This window comes from Meleagris gallopavo, chromosome 8 (genome assembly GCF_905368555.1).
Source record: "Meleagris gallopavo chromosome 8, MGAL_WU_HG_1.1, whole genome shotgun sequence".
Taxonomy (NCBI): Eukaryota; Metazoa; Chordata; class Aves; order Galliformes; family Phasianidae; genus Meleagris; species Meleagris gallopavo.
Genome location: NC_139411.1, coordinates 11570831 through 11593589, shown reverse-complemented (window position 1 = coordinate 11593589; position 22759 = coordinate 11570831). Strand labels below are relative to the sequence as shown.

Below are 22759 nucleotides of genomic sequence, written 5' to 3'. Positions count from 1 at the left end.
CTGTCAATTACCAAACATCTGAGGACATGATAATGTGGATTTCAGTCATGTACTCACTGTGTGCCTCAGCACTTCCTTGGTGGGGTGGAGAAGACATCTTAAAGTTCCCCAACTCTCTGCACTTTTTGCGACGTCATGTAATCACTTTGTATGTAGGCTGCTCTGGAAGTAATGCCTCCTATTTATTTCCATGGAAGTACAACAGATACAAAGAGCACAGTAACACTTTTTGATAGAACAAATTCTCAGCTACAAAATACTATTTTTCAGCATAGTCACTATCATTAGCTAAGCATTTTATGCCAGAAATGAACAAGAGTCTCCATGTCACGCTCAGAAAAATATGTACCAGCAGAGATGACCCACTGTCACTGTTGCCACTGCTGAAATGCACCACCCACCACCTTGCTGTTCTCACATCCACTATTCAGCAAGCACAATGTATGTCAATAGGTGCCATTTTTTTCTGCATGGAGGAATTCAGTAACACAGCTTTGCTTCATACGCACTTCCATGTCAGATGCCATTCTATCACACTGCCCCTCTGCTGTCACATGGCAATAAAATGTAATGGAATATTGATGGGGAGGTTCAGCCTCTACTACCATATCACTGAGATCTGCCTCTGATACTGTGGGCCAACATCATAAAATAGAAGGCATTATCTTTGGAGCAGCCCTTGTACTACATATGGTACTGGAGCATATCTAGGTGCTTCTATAACATAATATGCAAACAGTACAATACTTTTGCTCAATTTTTTTAATAGAAGAACTTTAGGGTTCATAGTTATTGCACATAAATGTCACATCTTGATGAATCCTCTTTGTGGAGTCTTAAAAAATAAATCTCCCATTGCATTCATAATTCTAACTTACTACAGAATTTTCTTGCTAAATATTCACATGAATTTTATATGCTTTAGAATTTGAAACTCAGCTGTATAATGTATTATATACAGAGGAACAGGCAATTGTGATGTGTCCAATGTATTTGGTAAAGTTTAAGAGCTGTGGATCTCAACTAACCCTACTCCAGTCTTCCACTGAGGAAGGCTGCAAGTAATTATCACTGTTAACAGTACTTCCAGGACTTATTTTACCTGTGCATGCTACTCTTTGCTTGTTAAATTACCGTGAAAGATCTCTAAAACTATCTGTACTTGCAGCCAATCACAGCTTTAATACATTTGTTCCCTTAGGACCTAGAAAACAATGGAATTACTTGAGCATATAAATAGCTGCTTAGTGAATCTACTATTGAAAGTATTGCATAACTAACTCAGATCCTAGAATTTCAAGAATAGAGAAAGAATAGATCTCTGGAATCTTATGTGTGTGAAGATAACAGACAAAATGTGAACCAAATATTAACATGCACAAGGAAGCAAACATACTGGAAAGAATTCTCATAGGGAATAGTATCAACTTTTGTGAAAATTAGTTATTTTTTTTTCAATGTATCAATGAAATAAAAAGTAAGAATTAAAAAAGGCTGAGGACTGGGGTTAGAAAATGGAAATCAATAGTGCCTAATTGAAGCTGAGTCTCTGCTTTATAATTTAAGTCTTGTATGTATGTTAATATAGAAAATTGAATTTGCATATTGAATCAGGCATGTGAAGAGTTAAAATTGCACTCGCATGCTGGGATGCAATGAGGCACTATTTTTCAGTGTTACAAGATTGTATTCTTCCAAACAGCTTGAGATAAAAGGAAGTGGTTGAAATCTCTCTTTCCCCTTCTCTGATACAAAATTGGCCATGTTGAATTAATTATGAAGAAACTAGGAATGTATTCATTTTAATAGTTTCCTGATGCGTGGATTCTTTTGTCTCTCTTCCTCTGTTGCTTGAAAACATACAACAGCAATACCCTCCTGCTCCTCACTTCCTCCCTTCCCTTTTCTTCTGCTAACATGCTATGTTAAATATCCTAACTTTTTTTTCAGTAGTTGAAATCAGAATTTTGGAGCAGTAAGAGTCACACCCTTGCTGTAATCAAGATTTACTTTTTCTAAGCTAAGGCCAGGACTTGTATTTTTATTCTTGTAGAAACTGCTTAATTGATCCACCTTGGATAGCTTCATGTGGGTTTTGGATTTCTCCCAAAGCTAATGTGGCACAGCTGAGGCACTGCTCTAATGATGAGCTGACATTTCTAGAGATGACTATCTTCTGTCCTTTAAAAAGCAGTGAAGTAGCCATAGTAGCCCCTTTTCTTCTCCTCATAGGTTGTGGGATCCTTCCAGAGGCAAGACAGAGAGGAAGGCTGATGTCACTGGAGGTAATTTTTTTTAATTTAAGGTAGGTCCTTTTGAAGCCCTGCTCAAAATGAGGAAGCTTTATGCTTTGTAAGCGTTCTGAAGTGTGCTTGTGCAAGGCCTTTGCCTGAAGAGAATATTTGGACTGAATTATGCAGTTGCTATGCAGCTGTAGCTCTCCTTTAGGTCTTGTAGTGATATTAATTGTCTAGCTAAAGAAAATGGGTGAGCAGACTCTATTAAGGCTAGATTAGTGTGCTCTACTTGGTAGAAGAAAATTTTCAAAACAGAATCTGAACAGGGCATTTTCCCAATTATGTGGTGACCATATTGAGCTACTTCCTGTTTCATACTTCAGCTGAGAATGAGACTTTTTTACATAAAACTGCTTGCAGAATGAATGTTACCTTTACTCTCTGTACTGTTTGTGAAAGCTGCACAGGACTCCTAATTGCATACTTGGCAACTCCCCTGTTTAGTTCCTTGGCAAACGTATTTAGTCCTTATTCTTTATGAAGTAACTGTAGACTAATCTTATAGTAGAGTGGTTTAATGTAGCTTCGGTGTGAATTCACACAGAGTGCAGATGGACCTATTTTAGTAATTAAGAGAACTGCAGGTGTTGATGAGAGGTAGTATCCTCTGCTGTTACAACTGTAAAATATTGCTGTGTGACTATCCACATCTTTGGGTGCCTTTATTTTGTAAATCTGGAAGCGTTGTGGCTTTCCTCTGTTGGTCTGCAAAGTACTTGGGAGGGGCTTTACTACCACAGAGATTTTAAGAGGTAACCTCATCTTGGAAAACTGCAACCTTTTGCTGGCTCATTAGCAACAAAGTTAGCTGATCTCCAGGGATGTTAGGAGAGACGACTGCTTTTTTCCTGTGAGGCAGAATGATTTGTAGAACTCAGATGGCATTAATTACAATACATTATGGAATTAGAATAAATAATGAATTTATTTCAACTAGAAGGTTTGCCATCATTCATAAATCTAAAAATAACACAAACTTATTTTTCCAGTTTCCAAACAAAACTATATCATCCCAAAACATTACCTGTTTTACTTCTAACAAATTTGTAGCCCGCAATAAAGGTGAATCTGATGTGACAGATGATGAAGTATCCTTTAGAGAAATTTTAAATAAGCATATTGAGTTTCTATTCAATTTCCCAAATAATCACTGTACTGGGCGGTGGCAGAAGGATGAGCACTCTGCTCCCTGCAGGTGGGCTGGAGTTGAAGGGGAAGGTATTACACTGGGAGAATACATGGGACAAAGAGAAGAAGGAGAAGCAGAGAATATTTTAATTCAGTGCTCTTGAACAATGCTCTATAAAATGAGACTAGTGGTTTTAACACTCAGGAAGCTGCTTACTTTGCTGTGGTTTGTCTTTACGCTACTTGTTGCACCCTCTGGACTGATAACACTCTTGTCTTTCCTTGTTCCCTACATATGTGTATGAATCATAACAATGATAGATTTTTTTATTAGTCTGAATTAGAAATGCTTTTGCTCCTGTAAAGTTTTTATCTCTTCAAAACAACTCTTGGAAAGCAGAGGAAATATTGTTAAGATGATAAGGACAAGTGTCAGTGGAAAGGATGTTTCTGGAAGAACTCTGCCTTCTTCCTTCCTACTGTTCTGAAAGGGACAGACTCTTTAACTACCCACCAAATCCTGAAGGATTTGGGACCTGGCTCATGGTATATTCTGTACCTACATAGGAATGGGTGTAGATGAAGTAAGAAAAATCCAACGGGAGAGCTGGAGTCACGAGGAAAAGAATGTAGCCTTGTGGTTAAGGCACAAGCCTGGGTCTCTGTAAGTCTGAGTTTGATTTCTGGCTTGACTACAGGCTCTTTGCAAGTTTGCAGGCAAGTTACTTGATCTTTGTGCTTCAATTCTTCATCTAAAGTACGGACAGTACTAGCATAGTTCATGCTGTATGAGAATAATTAATGTTTGTTGCTACATCAATGAAGAGAAATCTGAGTTACACTATTTTCAGTTTGGGTTTAGGGCAAGGATTGACATAGGCATGTTACCACTGAACCTGACCTCACATCCTGAGCCAATTTTTTAAAAAGTTCTGCTCAACAGATGTTTTCTCTTTCATCTATTTTGTTTTCCTTACAACCAGCTTGGTTAACGTAGTCAGAAATGACATTTTTTGTTAACTGCAGGTGACATCTCCTCTGATGCAACACTTTTTAAAAAGTAAACAATAACTACATGGCAGAAGGTAAGGCAAGTTACTGCAAGGATTTCTAGCTAGGCAATTCTTCATGCAAAAGATAAAATATGTAACATTTTTAGAAATCTTCCCATTGCAATTAAAAAAAATGGTCTGCACCACATCTAACCTCCCCACCCTAAAGCAGTGCGGTGGAGGCTCCCAGGACGCTAACATGCTGAGCCGGCTGTGGCCTGCCCTTCTCCAAGATGAAATACCATAACAAGAGTGTCATTGCTTGTAGCTGGAATGGGCCTTTTGCTTGAAATATTAAGAAACAGGGAAAGGAAATAAAGACCAGATGAGCAACAACCCTCCCTTTCTCCACCTCAGCCCCCATCCCTCCCCACCATACTGTCATCCCTAAGATGACATGCAGAAACACCAGTTGAATCTGTTGGCCTGCTTTAAATTACAGCATACTTCTTGAGTCTGGAAAAAGACTATGAGTGCCCGAATGTGAAACAAGATTTCAGCTGCTGATGTCTGAACTGCATAAATGTTTACTATGCTTAATAAATAATGTGAAATAGATTTTTCTCTCTTGTTGCAATGTCTTTACTTTAGAAATATTCTGCCCAATTACATGAGCATGTTGCACAGAACGAAGTTTTAGCAACCCATCTCTTCTGCCTGCAGAGTCCATGTGGAAATCTGTACACCTCAAGATCCCACAAATCCCTGCTACCTGACCTACTTTGTGTGCATGACATCACTTGGGTGCCTCACTTGCTTTCTCATTTGCTTTGGACTCTGCACACATGCAGCCACATGGGAGGAAGTCTTTGCTTGTGTTTTCTTCTATTGTAGGCTCAGTCTCTCTGTTATGACAGACCAGGATTTTACCCTAACTCAAAGGAATTGGATAAGTCTCAGTTTCAATCATAATAGTTTGCAGAGAAAACTTAAAGGCATATACACCTACGCTTTAGATGATCCTCAGGACAACATTCTTTGGTGTAAAGATTGTAATTATACCATACAAATCTGCATCTCTTTATTTCTTCTACCCTTCCCAGTCCATCCTGTTTCTGCAGTTATATTTGCATTTTCCACTGTACTCCTTCATTGATTTTTCCACTATGTGCAAAACTAGCTTCAATCATCCAAAACAGAAATAATATGTGCTGTGCTACCAAACTGCACTGACTGCTGATGAACGCTGTTAACTGTTCTGTGATGGTCATAGTTGATGTTAGTAGATTTACAAGAACTGTGAGCATTTTAGTAAAAGTTTTATGGGCAGGAGCTGGGGCAAATCACTTCCCTCTGCAATATCTGACCTAGTCACATGCATAAATATGAGTAACCTTGAAAGTGAGGAAGAATGGCCCACAATCAATATGTATACTGTTAGAATTCTGAGTGTAGCTCCAACTGTGTTTCAAGAACTTTGAGAATAAGGTAACTGTTGCTATTAAATACTTCATTTGGAAAAGTTGTTCTAACCAGAAGGTAGTCAGAATAGTGAAACAAAACAGTAACTGATGGGGTTTTCATCCCTATTTCCTTTAATACAAGTAGATGAAATCTCTGTTATGCTTTTTTACATTCACTAGCTCTTTGCTTATACCTTCTTTAAAAAGCAGAACTATTCTACCTTTTACAGCCTTGTATTTCTACACTGTATGCTTTTTCGTATATTTAAATGTTTTATTGTCAGACAGTCGTGAGGAGCATTTCCTTATCACGAGTACCTAAAATCTCACTTCCTGAAAGTCATTGCTTTCCTGTCTGAGTACAGAGAAGTAGTTGTCACCATAGGAATCCAATGCTGAATCACTCTAATATTGGCAGTGATGTTGGTTATACCCCATATGTGTTGCTAGCACCGACCTCAAACAGCATCAGGAGATGGGCTGGGAGGTGAACGGGCCTTCCAAAATAATTATACCTTCTCTTAGCATTGCGGTGTCACTCTCAACGCAGGTGCTGTTTTATTCTACAAGTAATGTATATCAGACGTAAAGCTGGTAAGGAGCAGCACAAGTTATTTCACTATGCATGCACAGAATGTTCCTCCCTCGATTGCTATGCATTAGATGAGAATAAATTAGTTATTTTTGTTGCTATTTAGAACATTGGTGATCAGCAGCAGAATGTATCTATTTGAAATTCTCATGTCCTCAGAATATGATATGTAAAGTAAGATCTAATCTTTGTTTCCATCTCCATGTTAGAGCTTCAGAATGGAGAGGGAAAAAAAGTTTGTTATTTTGGTCAACAAAAAAGAACAGATCCCTGACTGTATCTTTTTACTCTTCATCCTTATTTAAAGCAGACAGCATCGGTAAAAGTAAGAATTCACTACACAGTCTAATTTAAAAACTATACTTCCTTGTGCCATACTCCCAAGCCCAGTAGATACTCCACTATATTTTATATTTTGACTGATTCAGGTGTGGGGCAGTAAACCTAACTGGTGCTGATTTTGCTGTGGCTGGCTTGTTGCTAACTGTGCAGAGTAATGTCTTTGAAAGTAAGTGGATTTGGTGCGTCTGTTATTCCTGATCTATTTCCCCCCTCCCTTTAGACTCACTTCTGTAGTTCAGCAGTGCCTTTAGATAACAGATTAGCAGAAGAGAAAAGGAAAGATAGCGCTGTTCAAAGCAAATGCCTTCACCATAGCGCAATTTGTGTCATCCTGAAGTTAAGCAATGTTCTGAGGCCATCCCAAATCCTAAAGGAGTAATTGTGGGCTAGACTTTCTGCACATTCCAGATTTTGACAACCATAACTGTCATGGACTTTTCATCTTTTCAGATCCAGAAGTAAATCTTACCCTAGCTCCTAGCAAGTAAATACAATTTATTCAAGAAAAAAAAAAAAAGCATGCATCACAGCACTGGATATATCTTTTAGTAGTGAATTCAATGTGCCAGAAAGCACAGGTGAAGAACAGTTGCAGTGTTCTTCCCTTCATGTTCTAGGAGTGTTTTTTTCCTAAGGTTCTAGTTCTATTTTAAAGATTATCCACATTGCCCTGTTCAGAATATCTGAGCAGACAGTTTTAATACCCACAGGCAAGTAAAGTGAAAAGCTCATTATCAAACAATAAAAAGGATTAATACATGCTCTAATAAAAATCTTGGAGAGGATCCACTAAAAGGACTGTAGGGCACAGAAAGCATGAAAAGGCTTAGTCCTGTGATCAGTACTTTCATGAGACCACATCTGTTACCTAGGCTATCTTCAAATTCTCTAAAGTGTAAAGCAGTCTTCCCAACACAGACAGTAAACAGGCCACTGCAAAACATCTGTACTTGGTACTGTCTCTCTCTATTGTTTGCTCAAGTCTAAGAAACTATTCACTTTTGAAAGGGTATTGTGCAAGAGGAATCTGGTATAAAATGTTTGCCATAGCATTTGTCCTGGAAGACCACTGGAGAGGTGGGATGAAGATGTGTGGAGGGGAGACAGACAGTTCTTTCTCCTTTTTGCTACATTTTCTCCTTTATTTCACCCTGATACTGTTTCCATAGAAAAATACCAGTCTTAGAATAAAGGGGAAGATCTTGGAGGGGAAGAAAAATTCCAAAGCATTGAGAAACATTACTAGTATTTTATTTTATTTTTCATATTAAGGTATTTCTCTCTGTTACATAAAATTATTTCAGCAGTTAGTGATAGAAAGGGGAAAAAAAAAAAGCCTAAAACATTTTGGAATGACAAAAATAGAAGATGAATAGCAACAAGTGCATCCCACCTGTCTTACTATAAGGTCTCTGAATCTAAGGGTGTTTTCTTCCCCAGCCAAGGAGTGTCATGAAAGCTGTGCTGTTTTGGTAAGTCACAGATTCAGATGTTTGCACAGATATTGGCACAGCCACAAATGTTTTCTAGTCCCTTGATTTATTTATTTTTCCCAGTCTTTCCAAGGACCAGTTAATTTTATCCTCTCTGTGCATTGCAGTGGGACGTTCAGTCCAGTGTGTGTCTAGCAAAGAGAGGCTCATTATCTTTCGCAGACTCAAAACAAACCCTTGATTTTAAAATGTGACAAAAGCAGAGGCAAGTGCCCCTTTCCGGTGCCTCGGGCTGAGCCAGCACACGGGCTCCTCGCTCCGTGATCCCCAGTGCAGCTGTCCCTTTGTGCACTGGGACACAAGGAGATGGGCTCAGGAAGAAGCAGTCGGGCTGACAGGTGTGCCATGGTACGAGGACTTGGCGGGGTAGGCCGCACGTCTCCACACACACGGGTCTTGTATTTGCTTTCCTCTGTGGCCTCATCATGCAGCCTCCCTTTCTGCACTGTCTCCTGGCCAGCTCTGGCCAGAATAATCTCCTTTCTCATTATTCTCTAGCGCTGGAATTTGTCAAGTTGATGGGAACAATGAGAGCATTCATTTAGCCGAGAGACAGGCAAAAGGGGGTCAGGAAAAAACCCTTCAGGGGGAAAGAAATAGTTCTGTCAAACTTTGAGCTCCACTGGAGCTCCATTTGTCCTGAGGTTTGACAGACTGCCTTGCACTGGCTATGTCTTCATCTGCGGTCACAGGGCAAACTCAGGTTTTACTGTTTAGGTTTTATTTTATGGATTTTGTTTTTTAGCTGCATCTTTAATCATAGAGCCCAGCTGTTTAGCTGTGTTCCTTCATGCTTTGCGGAATTAAACCTATAAGAAAGGGATTTTACCTACATGCTTGTTTATACATATATGCAGTTATTCTAATATCAGGGACTTCAATCTCCTGTCCAACACCCAGCAATACATGGCCCTTGCTGGTAGACAGCAGCAGAAAGAACAGACTTTCCTTACTTTATCTTGAGACCTCTCATTGGTACTGTTGTTAGAGCTCAAGCTGCCACTCCTGAACATCCTAGTAATTGCTGTGGGATGGTGAGGGTCAGTAGAAATTGCCCTGGAAACAAATATGTTAACTTAATGCCTAAAGAAGGCCTCTAGCCCTATTTTACACTTTGCTCTCAAACAGTTAGCAGACTTCTCACAAATAGCACTGGCTCTTTGGCACTTGTTGAATGTAAATAGGTAGCTAAAGATATCAGTGTGTTTTTAAGAATATTTCACATTATTGAAAATAGATCCAATGATTTTATAAACGTTGTGTTACCTACAAGCTGAGAGTGAACATTGAGCTCACTTAAAAATCACTCTAAGCAGCACCGTATGCAGAGACAGTTAACCATGGGGTATTCTTGTCACAAATACTGCTGCAGTGGAGACCTGGGAAGGTTTAATAGTTTCAGATAATCCTATCTTTCGTCTTTGTACTCTAATGAGGCTGTGTTAAGGTGCCGTCATACCTTGCTGCAGATGTATTGTGTTTTACGTGGAAGCTAAATGAGTTTTGTGGGGCATTAGTAACAGCCTGTGTGGTTTGCCACTTGCTCCAATTCCAAAGCACTCAACAAATTATACAGAGTAAATCTATTGGTATGAAAATGCAGCTACCTCTGGGATCGAGAGCAGTACTAATTAGTACTTTGCATTTTGCCTGTTCTTCATGATAAGAAATCGTTTATCTAAAAAAAAAAAAACACCACTGACGTATACTCAGTATCTACGATCTTCAGGAAGATAAGCTGTTTCTAATAGCTATTGTGTTAATCACAGTGAGATTTGAATCAATTTGAGAAGCTGAGACAGCGTTATCATAATTCATAGTTATTGTAAATATAAAAGATTAGCAGTAATAAGAAAAGGATATAGAAAGATAAGGATGTTTTCATCACGCATTTAGCTTCCATGCACAAACAGCAAGAGGAAGAGTATACTGTTTACACTTAACACAATGCGTACAGTTCATTCTGCAAGCGTAGGGAATTTTCCTTAACATGGTGAATGGTGCAATTCAATCTGATACGACACTATTGCTGGGTAGATCCTGAGAGAAACTTTACTTAGATAGCTTCATATAACTTTCAGAGAGCAAATGAAAACTGACAGAGGAGACTCAGAGATGGTGGCATTGTGGCTCAGGTGACCACTTATGAGTTGACAAAGCTGATGTTGGAGGAGAAACTGTATTCTAAGCAATACCAGTTATCATGCAAGAATTGTTGCAAGTCTATATATGTTGTATTAATTCCTTGCTTTTTCTGTGCTTCATTTATTGTGAAATGGGTGAAATCACTATGGGAATAGCAAGCCTAAATGCACTAAAACTTCTGAGCAACCTACAGAGTTTACTTCATTTGCTGTCATTGATAATAAAGCCATAATATTTTCCTTACTGCAAATATGTGAAAACATCCCAGGGCAACTAAGCACAGTGAGTCCTTGTTGTTCTCTTTAAGTTTATGATCCAATAGCTTATGCAGCATTCGAGGGTCAATGTGTGTTAACCGAGAGTAGGTGGAACTTATTATGCCTGTCTTATAGTTTTTCACAGGACTTATCCAGGTTATTTAACACACTCTTCTATTACATAAACATGTAAAGCTTAAAACATGTATTTTCTGTAAGTAGTAGTGGGTAGGGAAGTCCAAAATAACTAACCTAAACATGTCTGTAAATGGGTGTCTAAGCCAGAATTGTCCCCCAGTTAATTTATATCTGTTCCACCTTGCTGTTATTGCCAGATTAGTTATCGTTTGCAACTAAACTTGTCAAGCCAGAAGTGGCTTAAGGAAAAACAAAAAACAAAACAAATCAAAACACCAAAAACAAACAAACAAAAAAAACTTTGATGCAAGAAAGCTGTAACCACACAAGGACTATCTTTCAGTTCTCTTATGAAACAGATGTTTCATTGCTCCATATAGAGGAAATTGAGATCAGCTGATTACCTCACAGATTGGCCTGAAAAAGTGAGCATGTAACTTGCAGCCAGTAACTGTGAGAAGAGTTTTAGAAGTGCGCTGTTTTACTTGGGAAAGGGGCAGTGGTGAATAACCAGCTTGGAGTGGTACTTGGCAAGAAGGTCCTGATGACAATATGTTTTTGAAGGCACCGTGAAACAAATAAATGTTCTGAAAAAGGAGATATGCGCAACAAATTCCAGGGCAGGAGAACAGCTGCAGAAATGTTTTATGCCTTTGTTTGATCTCCAAATTTAAACTGAGCTGCTTTGTTTCACGGTGCCTGCAAACAACGGAGTTTCTTCTAATGCCACAATTCATGCGTGTCTGTGGAAAAGCTGCAACTATTTGCAGCCATCTGAGTGTGTAGGTGGATGTGTATTTAACAGGTCTTTAATCAAAGAGAAGGAGGTATTTAAAACAATTAGTTGGGATTTTAAAGCGGCGGGTGCAGATAGGCTCAGCATGCTGGACATTGTCATGTGTGGTGTGTAAGGCAGCAGAAGATGGAGGGCTAGGAGAGCTGATGTCTGATACCTACATCCATCTGTCATTGGGATAACTTGCAGATATGTCTGACTAGGGTTCAGGTCCTGTTGCATCATCGGGTATGCACACATGTTGCAGGAGTGGGTGCTGTTGCCCTGGTGCTGCTGGTTTGTATGCTGCTTAGGGTGCAGATGCGTGCAGGTTCTGCTCGGCTGGCTGAGGGCCATTGTAGGCCTTGAGGACTGTTAGAAAAGCTGTGTGGTCTTTCCAAGACAATGTGTGCATAACTTGCATAATTTTGCAGCTCTTTGCATAGGATGCTTCTCCGGAAAATGCTATCTTTGGTCATATTCACTGGAAGTTCTTGGAGGACTTTGAAGGATGCATTCAACATTGTATAAGGGGAACTGTTCTGAAAATGTGCAGCAGTGCTGTTAAGCATAGCCAGTTTTGTAAACTTGAAGAAGACATTGCTTTCAGCCAGAACTGCTGAGTGGAGCCGGTTTAGGATTTGCAACCCCCACCCTTTTTCTCTCCTCAAGTAATTAGCTCAACTAAAGTGGGTTATAGTACGGGTGTTTAACTAAAAGCAAAAAGTAGTGCCCTCTGCTATGGATTAATAAAGAACAGAATTAAAATGGCACATGAGGCTCCTGCCAGGCAGCAAGAGGTTTTTAGGGGGCAGTTCCAAATGTCCCCTGGAAGCAGTGCTAGAGATGCCTGGGCTGCAGCCAGCAGCGCCCAAGTCGTGCACGGAACAGCTGGCGGGAGCAGGGCTGGGAGGGTGGGGAGCGCGGTGCTCCCGCAGCTGGGAGAGGTCATTGCTGTATGCTCTGGTGGATAGGAAGGACAAAAGGGAAGAGCTGAACCTTCCCAGAAAAAGGGCATGTAAATAAAGGGTGGGGAATTACTTTTTTTCTGTCCAGGATATAGAGAGTAATTCTTCACAAACGTATTTAACCAAATAAATAAAAATCCCTGGAGCACAGAGTTTTGCACTGATTTGAATACGATAATTATCTTCTTGCCATTTGGGTAGAGATTAATATTTTCATAAGCAAAGGATATATTCACTCTCTTAAATGATGACAGCTGAACAGACCTGTCTACTGAAAGCAAGGTAGTTTGCAGAAACATTGAGCACCCCATGTGCACTGACTTTCTGTGGTGTCCCTGAGATTCCTGGGCAGTGCAGTACCATGGCACGGCACATAATTGGAGGAAAGAGCCTGTTACCCTTTTGGCCAGTGTGAAGATCAACTTTCCCAAGCACATTTGCTTTCTGCACTCCAAACTATTGGTCATGTAAATGTTACAGAAAACAAACCAGCTGCCTGAACCCAGGTTAAGGAAAGGTTGTTCAGGTGGCACCTGCTAAATCAAGGCCCTTAATCCCTATCAGTTCTCGTCCCTGACTACAGAAGCAGTGACCTGAACACTCTTTTCTCCCATATTACATATAATTTCTCCAATTCCTTTGTTTCTGTTGTTCTTCCTGCACACACTGCAATTTCTGCTAACAATCTGATTTCGGAAGGAATATTCTGAAAGTCTGCGTTGTAGACCATGTATCTGATGGAAAAGTACTATAGACAGTGGAAATTTAGTCAGATGAATGAAAATATAAAAGTTCATATGTTTTATACTGAGGAAGAGAAGGTCCAAATTGCTGATGAGCATTAAAGACAGGTATGGATTGGGTGCCCTATCTCCTCTTAGTGGAACAGTGAGAGCAATAAAATCAGTGTTTTCCACCTTGCCTATATGTGCATATTTCTTGATCAGCTCTCTTTCAAGAAACAGGAGAGTGAATAAGTTGAAATGGCCATCAGATAGTCCACACTTATTAGTAATTAATTAACAGAATTCTCTACTCTTTCTTTTTTTCCCTGCTATGACATTCATCCTCTTTCTTACTCTTTTTTCTTCTTTTTCTGAGCTCCCCAGTTCAAAAAAGACAGGGTCTGGAGCATCTCGCCTATGAGGAAAGACTGAATAACATGGGTCTGTTCAGTCCAGGGAAAAGGAGACTGAGGGGAGATCTGATGGGTGTTTGTAAATATATAAAGGGAGGTGGGAGGCAAACGGATGAGGCCAGGCTCTTCTTGGTGGTGCGTAGCAAGGACTAATGGCCTAAAACTTGAACACAGAAAGTTCCATACAAACATGAAGAACTTCTTTGTGGTAAGAGTGACAGAGCATTGTAACACATTGCCCAGAGAGGTTGTGGAGTCTCCTTCTATGGAGATATTCAAGACCTATCTGAATGCCTACTTGTGCAACCTATTATAGGGTACCTGCTCTAGCAGAGGTGTGGACTCGATGATCTCTTGGGGTTCCTTCTAACCCCGGCAATTCTGTTTCTTCAGGATCTTAATGTTTAAAGATTTCAAAAGAAGAGAATGTACAAGTGTAAAATGTTTTTCTGTGGAGAACAGTGACTAACAACAGTGTTTTGTGTGTTATCACTACACAACACTTTTTTTTCCTGCAGTTATTTCTCTCCACCCTGACTGCTTGCTCCTTTTAGTTGCATTATGATAAGCAGACTTCTCTCTGTGGGGCTCAGTGGTTAGTAATAACTCAACCTCACGAGGCAGAATTATACTTTATAGCCCATGTGATCTGTCATAAGTGGTGATATGTAGGACTGCTCTTTAAGTAGTTGCAGGAAATGCAGCTTACAGACCTGTTTTTTTAAACCTATTGTAGAAACAGACGCACAAATTGTAACAATTAATGAAAAACTCTTAGAAATTTGACTGTGTAGACTTGCAAATGATTCTTGAACTCAAAATTGCACCAGTGAACTGTTTTCAATTAATCATTTACTAGTTCCATTTAACATTGAACAGAAGATCCCAGCTGAGTGTAGAAAATCTAGTAGATGGGAAAATATTGCACATTGGCTTTGAATTCTTCTGAATTTCAAACCTAAAATGAATGTAGATTATAGCTTTGTTCCTAGTAGGGAACTTGAAATTTTGCCTTTTTATCTCTCTTACAACATCAATAGCAATCATTTTTCCAGACTTGGCCAAAAAAAAGGGCTGCAGTGTTCATGGCTGATTGAAAAAGAAGTTGCTCCAAACGGGGATCAAAGGCTGACATTAACCCTTATTAATCATATCACTAATACATATTAAAAGACCACAGGAACTCAAGTGTTCCCCAGTAAGTGCTGATTAAAAGACAGCAAGAAGTTATACATCCAACAGATATACAAAAACTGGAAGAAAGTATCCTATCAAATCTGTTATCTCAGCATTGGGACCAAAGCACTTCCACACAGTATGTTATGACCTATCATCATTTAACAATTTCTTCTATGCTTCTTCAGTGGAAATTTTGTTTTAGACAGGATTTTTCATTTTAAAATATATTGTAAATGTATGTACTTCACTATGCATTTACTTGAAACCAAGTGCAGAATGTGCATGCCTTGTACACATTGATGTTTGTGGTCATCCTTAATTCCTGAGCACCTTTAATTCTAAAGTTAGGATCCCCACCACCATCCTGCCTCCTGCCCCTGCCTCTTAAAACCAGTTTCTGCACTCAGGGACAAGTGCTACTGAGATAGTTGATGAACTTCACACTGTAGGTACTATTAGGTAATACAGCGCAGTTCATGGAAAAGCTTGAAGATGAGGACCCGATGGACCAAATAGTCAAAAGATGTTCAGAATGCTCCAAGAACTCAATGGAAGTATCTTTAGGATCATGTCTGTGATCCACCCTGTACCTTCTATTTTGTGGAGGGATGTAGAAGACAATGTCACTCTTGAATTTCTAGGAACACTAATAGTGCTATATTCTTGAAATAGCATAATCTTCCTGAAAGATGGAGGCATTCTACTCAGGTATACTCAGGTATAGTCTTGCACTCTATGCTTGATATTGATGAGTAAAGAGGGGAGGAGGATATAAGCGAAGGCTTGATGATCTTCTGCAAATAGTGGCTGAACAGGAGTATTTGGAGAGAGGAAGAAAAACACTGCTTGGTAATTATGACATGGTAGTCTCTGGGAGGAATACTGTAATAGTCGTATAAGCAACTAAAAAATTTGAGCATTGTTGAGATTGCACTAGTCCTAAAACTTTTTCCAAAACTCTGCTTTGGTTGCCAGCATCAGCTTTTGCTCTAGTTCAGGTTCAAACAGCTGTTTTTCATCCATGAATTCAATTCACTGTGTTGAACGTGGGCTCACTATGTGGTAGTGATGCAGTTGCAGGCAGTAAAAACTAGCTAGTGTTGTATGTCACATACACGTATTTCTAACATTTAAATGCAACTGTCCAACCTACTCAATGTGACCATACAGACAATAATTCTTGTGGGATGACACAAAAATTATCCAGGAAAGGGAAATACTATTTCTGTTCAAAAAGCTATTTTAACATGTCACTCTGATTGCCTGCTACCTTTTTTTTTTTTTTTTTTTTTGGTGCAACAGCTGTATCTCATGGCCAGTAGTGTCAAATACTAAAGAGGTGCAGGATGAAGGGAATGGATGTGTTCTCTCTTCATTGCCAGAAGGAGGTCATCCATCAGTGCCATTACAGTGGTTTCATTTGTGTCCTGGCTTGCATCCAGACTGTGCTGGGACTGCTTCAGTTAGCTAAGTAGACTCCCTTAGCTCTTCTAAGATGTATATTCCTTGCCACAGGCAAAGCATTCCTGCAAATAACTGTATTTTTATCTATGCTTTTGTGAATATCTGTCAGCCGGACGAGAAGCTGTCCAAGATGTTCACACAGGGAAACTAGATTGATTTGAACTTAGGCTGTACAATTAACAATCTTTTAATAACTATTAAAAGATTTAGGTATGTTCCACACTGTTCAAGTTGCTAGTGCAACATCTGCTTCCGCCTTCTCAGTGTCAGCCTAATCAATTCTACAGACATTTGGGATCAACAACATCTGGCAAAAAAGGCAATAAAGCTTCCCTACTATTATTGTGAAGCTAGAGGCCAGATCTGGGATTTTTTAAAGCATGTTTTTACTACTGGCCACAAAATGGCTTAATGCCTAGATCTTGCAGTAGGAGTTCCTCCAGTAAACCCATTTAATGATTCTTCCTCATCTCTCTTAAAAGAAATGTAAGTATACAATACAATTGTATGCAATACACTCCCTGCATTTCACTCAAAGAGGAGGAACAAGATCCCACCAATTGCAGTTATCCATCTCATTAGTCCTAGGCTCAACAGCATACCTTTCACCAGTTTGCAGGTAACATTGTAAAGTGTTCTATTTATTCAGCCTGCCTAAGCATGCTCCTTGCTTATTTGCCTTCTAAGCTTGACATTGTCATCTTTCGTGATTATGGTTGATGTCTGCAGCTCAGAGCAGATACACATGTATTTTACTACAATTTTCTAACATTTTGCTTGTATTAGTTGGATTGTCTTTGAGTCTATGGTCACAGCTATGAACTGAGAAGTTTTCTGCATAAGTCCAAAGAGGAGAAAAAAAGAAAAAATTCTCAACTGCACTTTGAAGAAAGAAATAAACTGGCAGGGTCCTAAGTTGAAATTTCTACTAATTTCACACTAACCCTAGTAAGAGCTTCCTGTGCAGTTGGTGAGGCTTTGCCAGTCAGCCTTTGGGGACAAGTTCTGCCAGTCCACACAGCAGCTTCTTCACACTGGGATGCAGACTGGGACAAAGCAGTTTGCACTGTGAGCCTCTTTGCCCTCTTGATCATGCTAGTGCTAGCCTTTTCAAACTGACAGAGCTGGACAGGTTTTGCTCAGCAGATAAACCATTGCTTGTTTGGAGTCAAAGCTGAAAAGTGCCAAACTCATTCAGTGCCACTTGTCTGACTGCATGGATAGCAATTAGCTAGAGGTGCTAAACTATATGGCACCTCCCTGTTTTATTTGCATCTTCTAGCTGTAGCATTACATTCACGTGTACCTATTTTTTCCTGGAAATAAAACTGGAGGTTTAAGAATATGTATTATTATTTATACATGAAATGCATCACTTATTTTACTTCAGTTTGGAGCATTTCTCTCATATCGTCAGTATGCACTAAGGATATTCAGCAAAAGTAACAGTGATGTAGAGACGAAGCCCTAAATTTCACTTTGAACAATTTTGGTCAGTATTTCCGCTCATTGGAAGATGTTAATGAAAATAAAATAGAGTAAGAGGATATATTTAAATGTAGTGTAGAAATCTTGGCTTGTGTGTAGTCTGTAATACTGGACAAATTCACACTGCTCAAAAATTGTCTTTTGAAATAAAGTCTGGAAAGAACAAGAACCTGACAGCCCTGGGAGCAGTGTCTTCAGTCCTGGAACTAGCATGGTTAATCTGGAGCAAAGTTTATTTCACGTTGCTGGAAGGAGCAGGCCCCTCAACAGCCTTCAGTTTTGAGATGACTTGAGTTCCTTGCAATTGCCAACGCAGCACCTGCGCTAGAAACAAGTTTTTAAAAACTAGGTCATAATCACACGTGCAGTTGTTGACTGCACAAAACAGGCAGGCTATAAAGCTGTCCTGTTTTATCTGCTTTAAGTGCTGGCATGCAATGTCAGGAAACCCAGCAAATACAGGACCACCTGTGGAGTCCTTGTTACGGCATGATCCTGTTAAGTTAATACTCTCAAGCCTCTCTGCTGACTAATACAGGCAAACATTACAGCTAGCCAGGGGTTTAATAAGAGGGATGCTTTTACCTAGGGTACGTGCCAACCCTGAGATTACTATGGAAAGCAAGCCTAAAAGTAAGCAAGAGGTTAAAAAAGAAAACGTCTGGCTTTTTCAACAGCTGGGTTCCATTGTGAAAGGGTCATATAGTGCCAAGGAAAACAGAAAATAGGAAGGCACACAGATTTGTTAGTTTGAAGTAATTGACCACATGGTGTCCAATGGTTTGTGTTCTCATGTTCTCTAGAGCGAAGTCCCACGGGAGCTGAGGCAGGGGTTCCAGTTCCTAGCACTCTATTGTTTACTCTGATGGTTTCCAGATGCTGGAGACAAGGACAGTGAAATCTCTGGGATGCTGCCAAGGAATGAAAAAGACTAAAGAAAACACTGAGGATATTTTTTCATTTTATTTTTAAAGAGACAGCTCTTCTTTTCACTAAGATCATCTTAATTTACAATTTCCCTGCTTTCTCTAATACACGTGCACATGCTTTTTCTTTCCCATTCTTCCCTCTCTGTTTCTCTTTTTGTATGTAAACAGCTGCAATGCAATCAACGAAGGGAAAGCGATGGCGCTGTATTTTTTCCCTTGGCATCCTTAGCTCATTTAGCTGCAACACTGAAGATGTACAAAAATGATTAGAAAACCCCAGCAAAAACTCCATAGCAGGCACATCACCAAGAGAGTGTTAGCAGTGATGGGAAAGCCTCAGAAGGCTGTGAGTTCAAGTTTGCTTTGGCATGGCTGTAAGAAATTTGCAGAATTCTATAAAGCCTTTCCAAACATCAGAACCACTGAAATTAGGGAAGGGGAGCGGAGAGCAAGGCAAGGAGAGCAGCAGGCACTTTCATCAGCAAGGTCAGAGCACAGAAAAGACCAAGGGAATGTTAAGTTACAAGGAGAGTCCTTTTGGTAATTAATTCTCATCTCTCAGTAAGATGAGGTCCAAGAACAGGACTTTTCTTGTGCTGGAGAGTGTTTGGAGACTGGTCTTCCAGTCAAGCCTGGCTGCCAATGCTCTGAGTTGCAGTGAGCTTCTGCATTGCACCTATGTGTGTGTAGGCATTTGTGGTTGGACAGAGGCTGTGGAAATCAAGTAAAAGGTTGTCTGGGTTCCATGTTAGCAGTATCAGCTCATACCTCTTCTTTTGTAGTAACGAAGGACCTCAGGATATCTGCTATAGCTGTGTATTTGCTGCATTGTTTGTATCCCCTGAAAAGGATGGTAAGCGCAAGGGAATGAGTGTCTGCAGGAAAACAACTCCTTTAAAGTAGACTTTGTGTAGAGGTTATCTTGCTAACGCAAGACCTTAGCAAAACCAGTCCTTCACAGAGAAAGTCCTGAAACAGTCTAAAAGCTTGATTCTATATTCAATGGTAAGTTAACATTCCACCCAAAACATTGTTCAATACACCTTTCTGTTCAAAACAGAAGGCAAAATCTATTGGGCAGCTTTCAGTCTCTTTGATACTGCCATTCTCTGCTTATTCAGACTCTTCCGAAGAACCTTTTATGAAAACTAAAGATACTGAGATCTGATGTTCTGGGCTGAAGCTCTGATTGCACAGCATGTTTCCTTTTTTTCCATCCTGTTTTCTGAACTTACTGAAATGGACCTTCCATCTCTTTCCTTTCTGATTCATTATTATCTGGATGTAAGGCTGATACAAATACTTTGTTCAGAGAGGAGTATTTGCTTGTTTCTCATATGCATTTCATAGATTTTAATGCTGGAAGAAGCGGAGAATCTCTATAACAGAAACTACTGTGTTTCTTTTTGTAATACCTACAGTAGAAAGAATTTCTTTTTCCTTTCTCTTAATGCATGTGTTAACAACAGTACAGTGGAGCTGAATCCTGATGGCAGTGTGAAATAAAAAATTGATTAAGAATACTATTTCTCAGCAGATATTATAAGCAGGACTTCCAACATGAGAAACACTTTGGCAAATGCCATCGGAGGCATGTCTACATGTTGGAATGTAGGCACCCAGTCCTTTTGCGAGTCAAACAGGCTGTGCTGATGGAAACCTCAGTACTCACGCTTTGTGAATCTACTGACAAATAGGCTGAGGCACTTGACGAGTAGGTTGATACCTCTATCTGTCTGTTGACATGATAAAATCATTAACTGTCCAATTTTGTCGGAGAGTTGTCCTTCCCAGCTCTGCAGGGCAGGCCATATATTTGAGCACATCCCTTTTGGATTCTATTGTTGTGAGCTATGGCAACAGCCTTCTCCTTTTCCACTTTCCCTCCATTTTTTTTTTAATAATGAAATCTAAGCTGCATTTGAAAGCAAAAGAATCCCTGTGATTCCTCTAACTGACTCCTTTCCTTATTTCCAATTAAAATGCAATAAATGAACTGCAAGCCTATTTCTCTCTCCACAACTTTAAAGAAGCATTAGGATTGGGATTACCTGGTATCTGTATCGTGTCCTGAATGGAACCTGTTAACAGAACCACTCAGGGCGTTCTGAGTCAAGATGTTGTTTTACAGAGCCAGCAGTGGCTGCCAGAGGAGGTACCAAAGCAAGCCATGGGGCAACCAGTACTGCCACAGGGTGCTCTGCCCACCCCCAGAAACTTGCTGCCTTGGGACATCCAGGGCCAGAGGAGCATCCTTTTGCACCTCTTTCTGCCCTTGCTTCTCTGAAGTGTAGTCTGGGAGGACTATTAAGACAGAGTCCAGCTGACAAACAGTGGTGTTATGATGTGCTAACCAAGTGGCAGTGCTAGCTTGTAATTCATTTATGTTGGAAACATCACAAGTGACTGAACAGTGTGTGTTTCTTGTTTTGGGTGGAGCTGGTGAGTAATGTGCCTGTCAGATGCTGAGCTAAAATCTTTACATTTCCATGCATTGCTTTTTAACTTGAAAGATGCAGACAAAATCAAAATGACTTACTGTCAAATGAGAACTTGAATATTGAAAGGTTTGCAACCCTCCAGAGAGACTCCATCAGAGTTTCAGAGTGTACCTTGCCTCTCTAGTTTTCTGTCTTAGTGAACAACTGCATAGCTGGAACTTGTTCTTAGTCTGCATGCAGAGACAAAAATGTGCTGGAGGACAAAGCTTAAAAGGATATTTAATGTGTGATGATTTTTCTTATTTCTTTGTGTTACACTGGATTTGGTGAAGATGTTTGAAGGCTAATCCTTAGCTTGTCAAAATAGATATAACTGGATAAATGCGTCCTGGTGATTTCATAGTGGTTGTGAATCTAGCTCCTGTGAATCTAGTTTCCCTCTTAAACTCAATAGAATAAATTAACTGTATGGAAAGATATATGCTGCAGTCCTCTATACAGAAGTATTGCAGTTTTGATTGGCTTTTAGGTACTACGTGAGGAATATGTTACTAAGTTCTTTGTACCCTCTGCTTTTTCAGGCACCTGAATTAGAGTTTGGAAAGCTTGTCAGAAATTAGTACACTTGGGGCTTCTGGTCTTCGCCAAGCTAGTATGAATATCTAACATGCTGTGTTAAAGCTTAGTGGCAATATGGAAACCTTTCAATTCCGCTGCACTTTCAACAGCTGCCAAGCTGGCACTACGGTGTACAAGTTTTGAATCAACCTGGTGTGTTTTTTTCCAGGCAGACTTTTTTCCTAGCTGTAAAAACTGATTACTCTTTTACTCCTATTTTAGAATAACATTTCACCTATGGTTTGTAAAATGTGGCTGGAAGGAGATCTAGGACAAGTGCAGTGGCTTGAAAAAGATGAAATAATTTCTTGCTAAGCATGTTTTTCTTATTCATCTATATAAACATTTTTTGTTATTGGAAAGATAAGGCATATATTTGCCTTTTCTTTATGTATACTACTGAAACAACTGAAATTTTTGAATAATAACTTTGAGAGGATATCCAGATCTTTATAAGCAGGTAATGCTTTGGAGTGTACCTGGATTTTGGTGTTAAGTTTCAGATACCACGAAGGGGTTTTGTTTTCACAAAGTATACCTCATCAATGCATTTTTCAGGTGCTTAGAATTCTAAATTAATGTTTTATTTTTTGATCTGCACTTCTACAATTTTTCAAGTGATGAAGAGTAATACAGTGTGGACCAAATTCAGTATGTAATGCCAAAAGTGAAGCTAATGTTTTATTTTGTATTTTTCCTACAATTACTGTAGCTTACACTGTAAACTCGTGAGGGTTTGAACTCTATCCTGTGCTCTGCATCAGAACTGGAAATAGAGCTCTGATCAAGTCAAGAAATTTTAAATGGAACGTATGTATTTGTTTGAGGACAGAAATGGAGATAGATGCCTTCAACATTGGTCTGCAACTCCAGCATGCTAAAAATGTGCTTGCTGCAAGCAGCTGATTCTCT

At 39.6% G+C, this 22759-nt stretch overlaps 1 protein-coding gene across 2 annotated transcripts in view; it reads right to left on the bottom strand.

The window, feature by feature from the left end:
* The window catches only part of ZCCHC24 (zinc finger CCHC-type containing 24), a 108107-nt gene that overhangs the window by 23557 nt on the left and 61791 nt on the right, over positions 1-22759 (bottom strand). The window contains exons 3-4 of one of the 2 annotated variants that reach the window (XM_010714331.3): positions 19557-19629; positions 18808-19034 (exon numbers count right to left, since the gene is read on the bottom strand). The exons of the other annotated variant lie outside the window; for it this stretch is intronic. Coding sequence (XP_010712633.1) covers positions 18868-19034; positions 19557-19629 — 240 coding nt within the window. The 3' untranslated portion in view covers positions 18808-18867. Of the gene's footprint in view, positions 1-18807; positions 19035-19556; positions 19630-22759 lie in introns of those variants that run through there. 2 annotated transcript variants of the gene reach the window in all.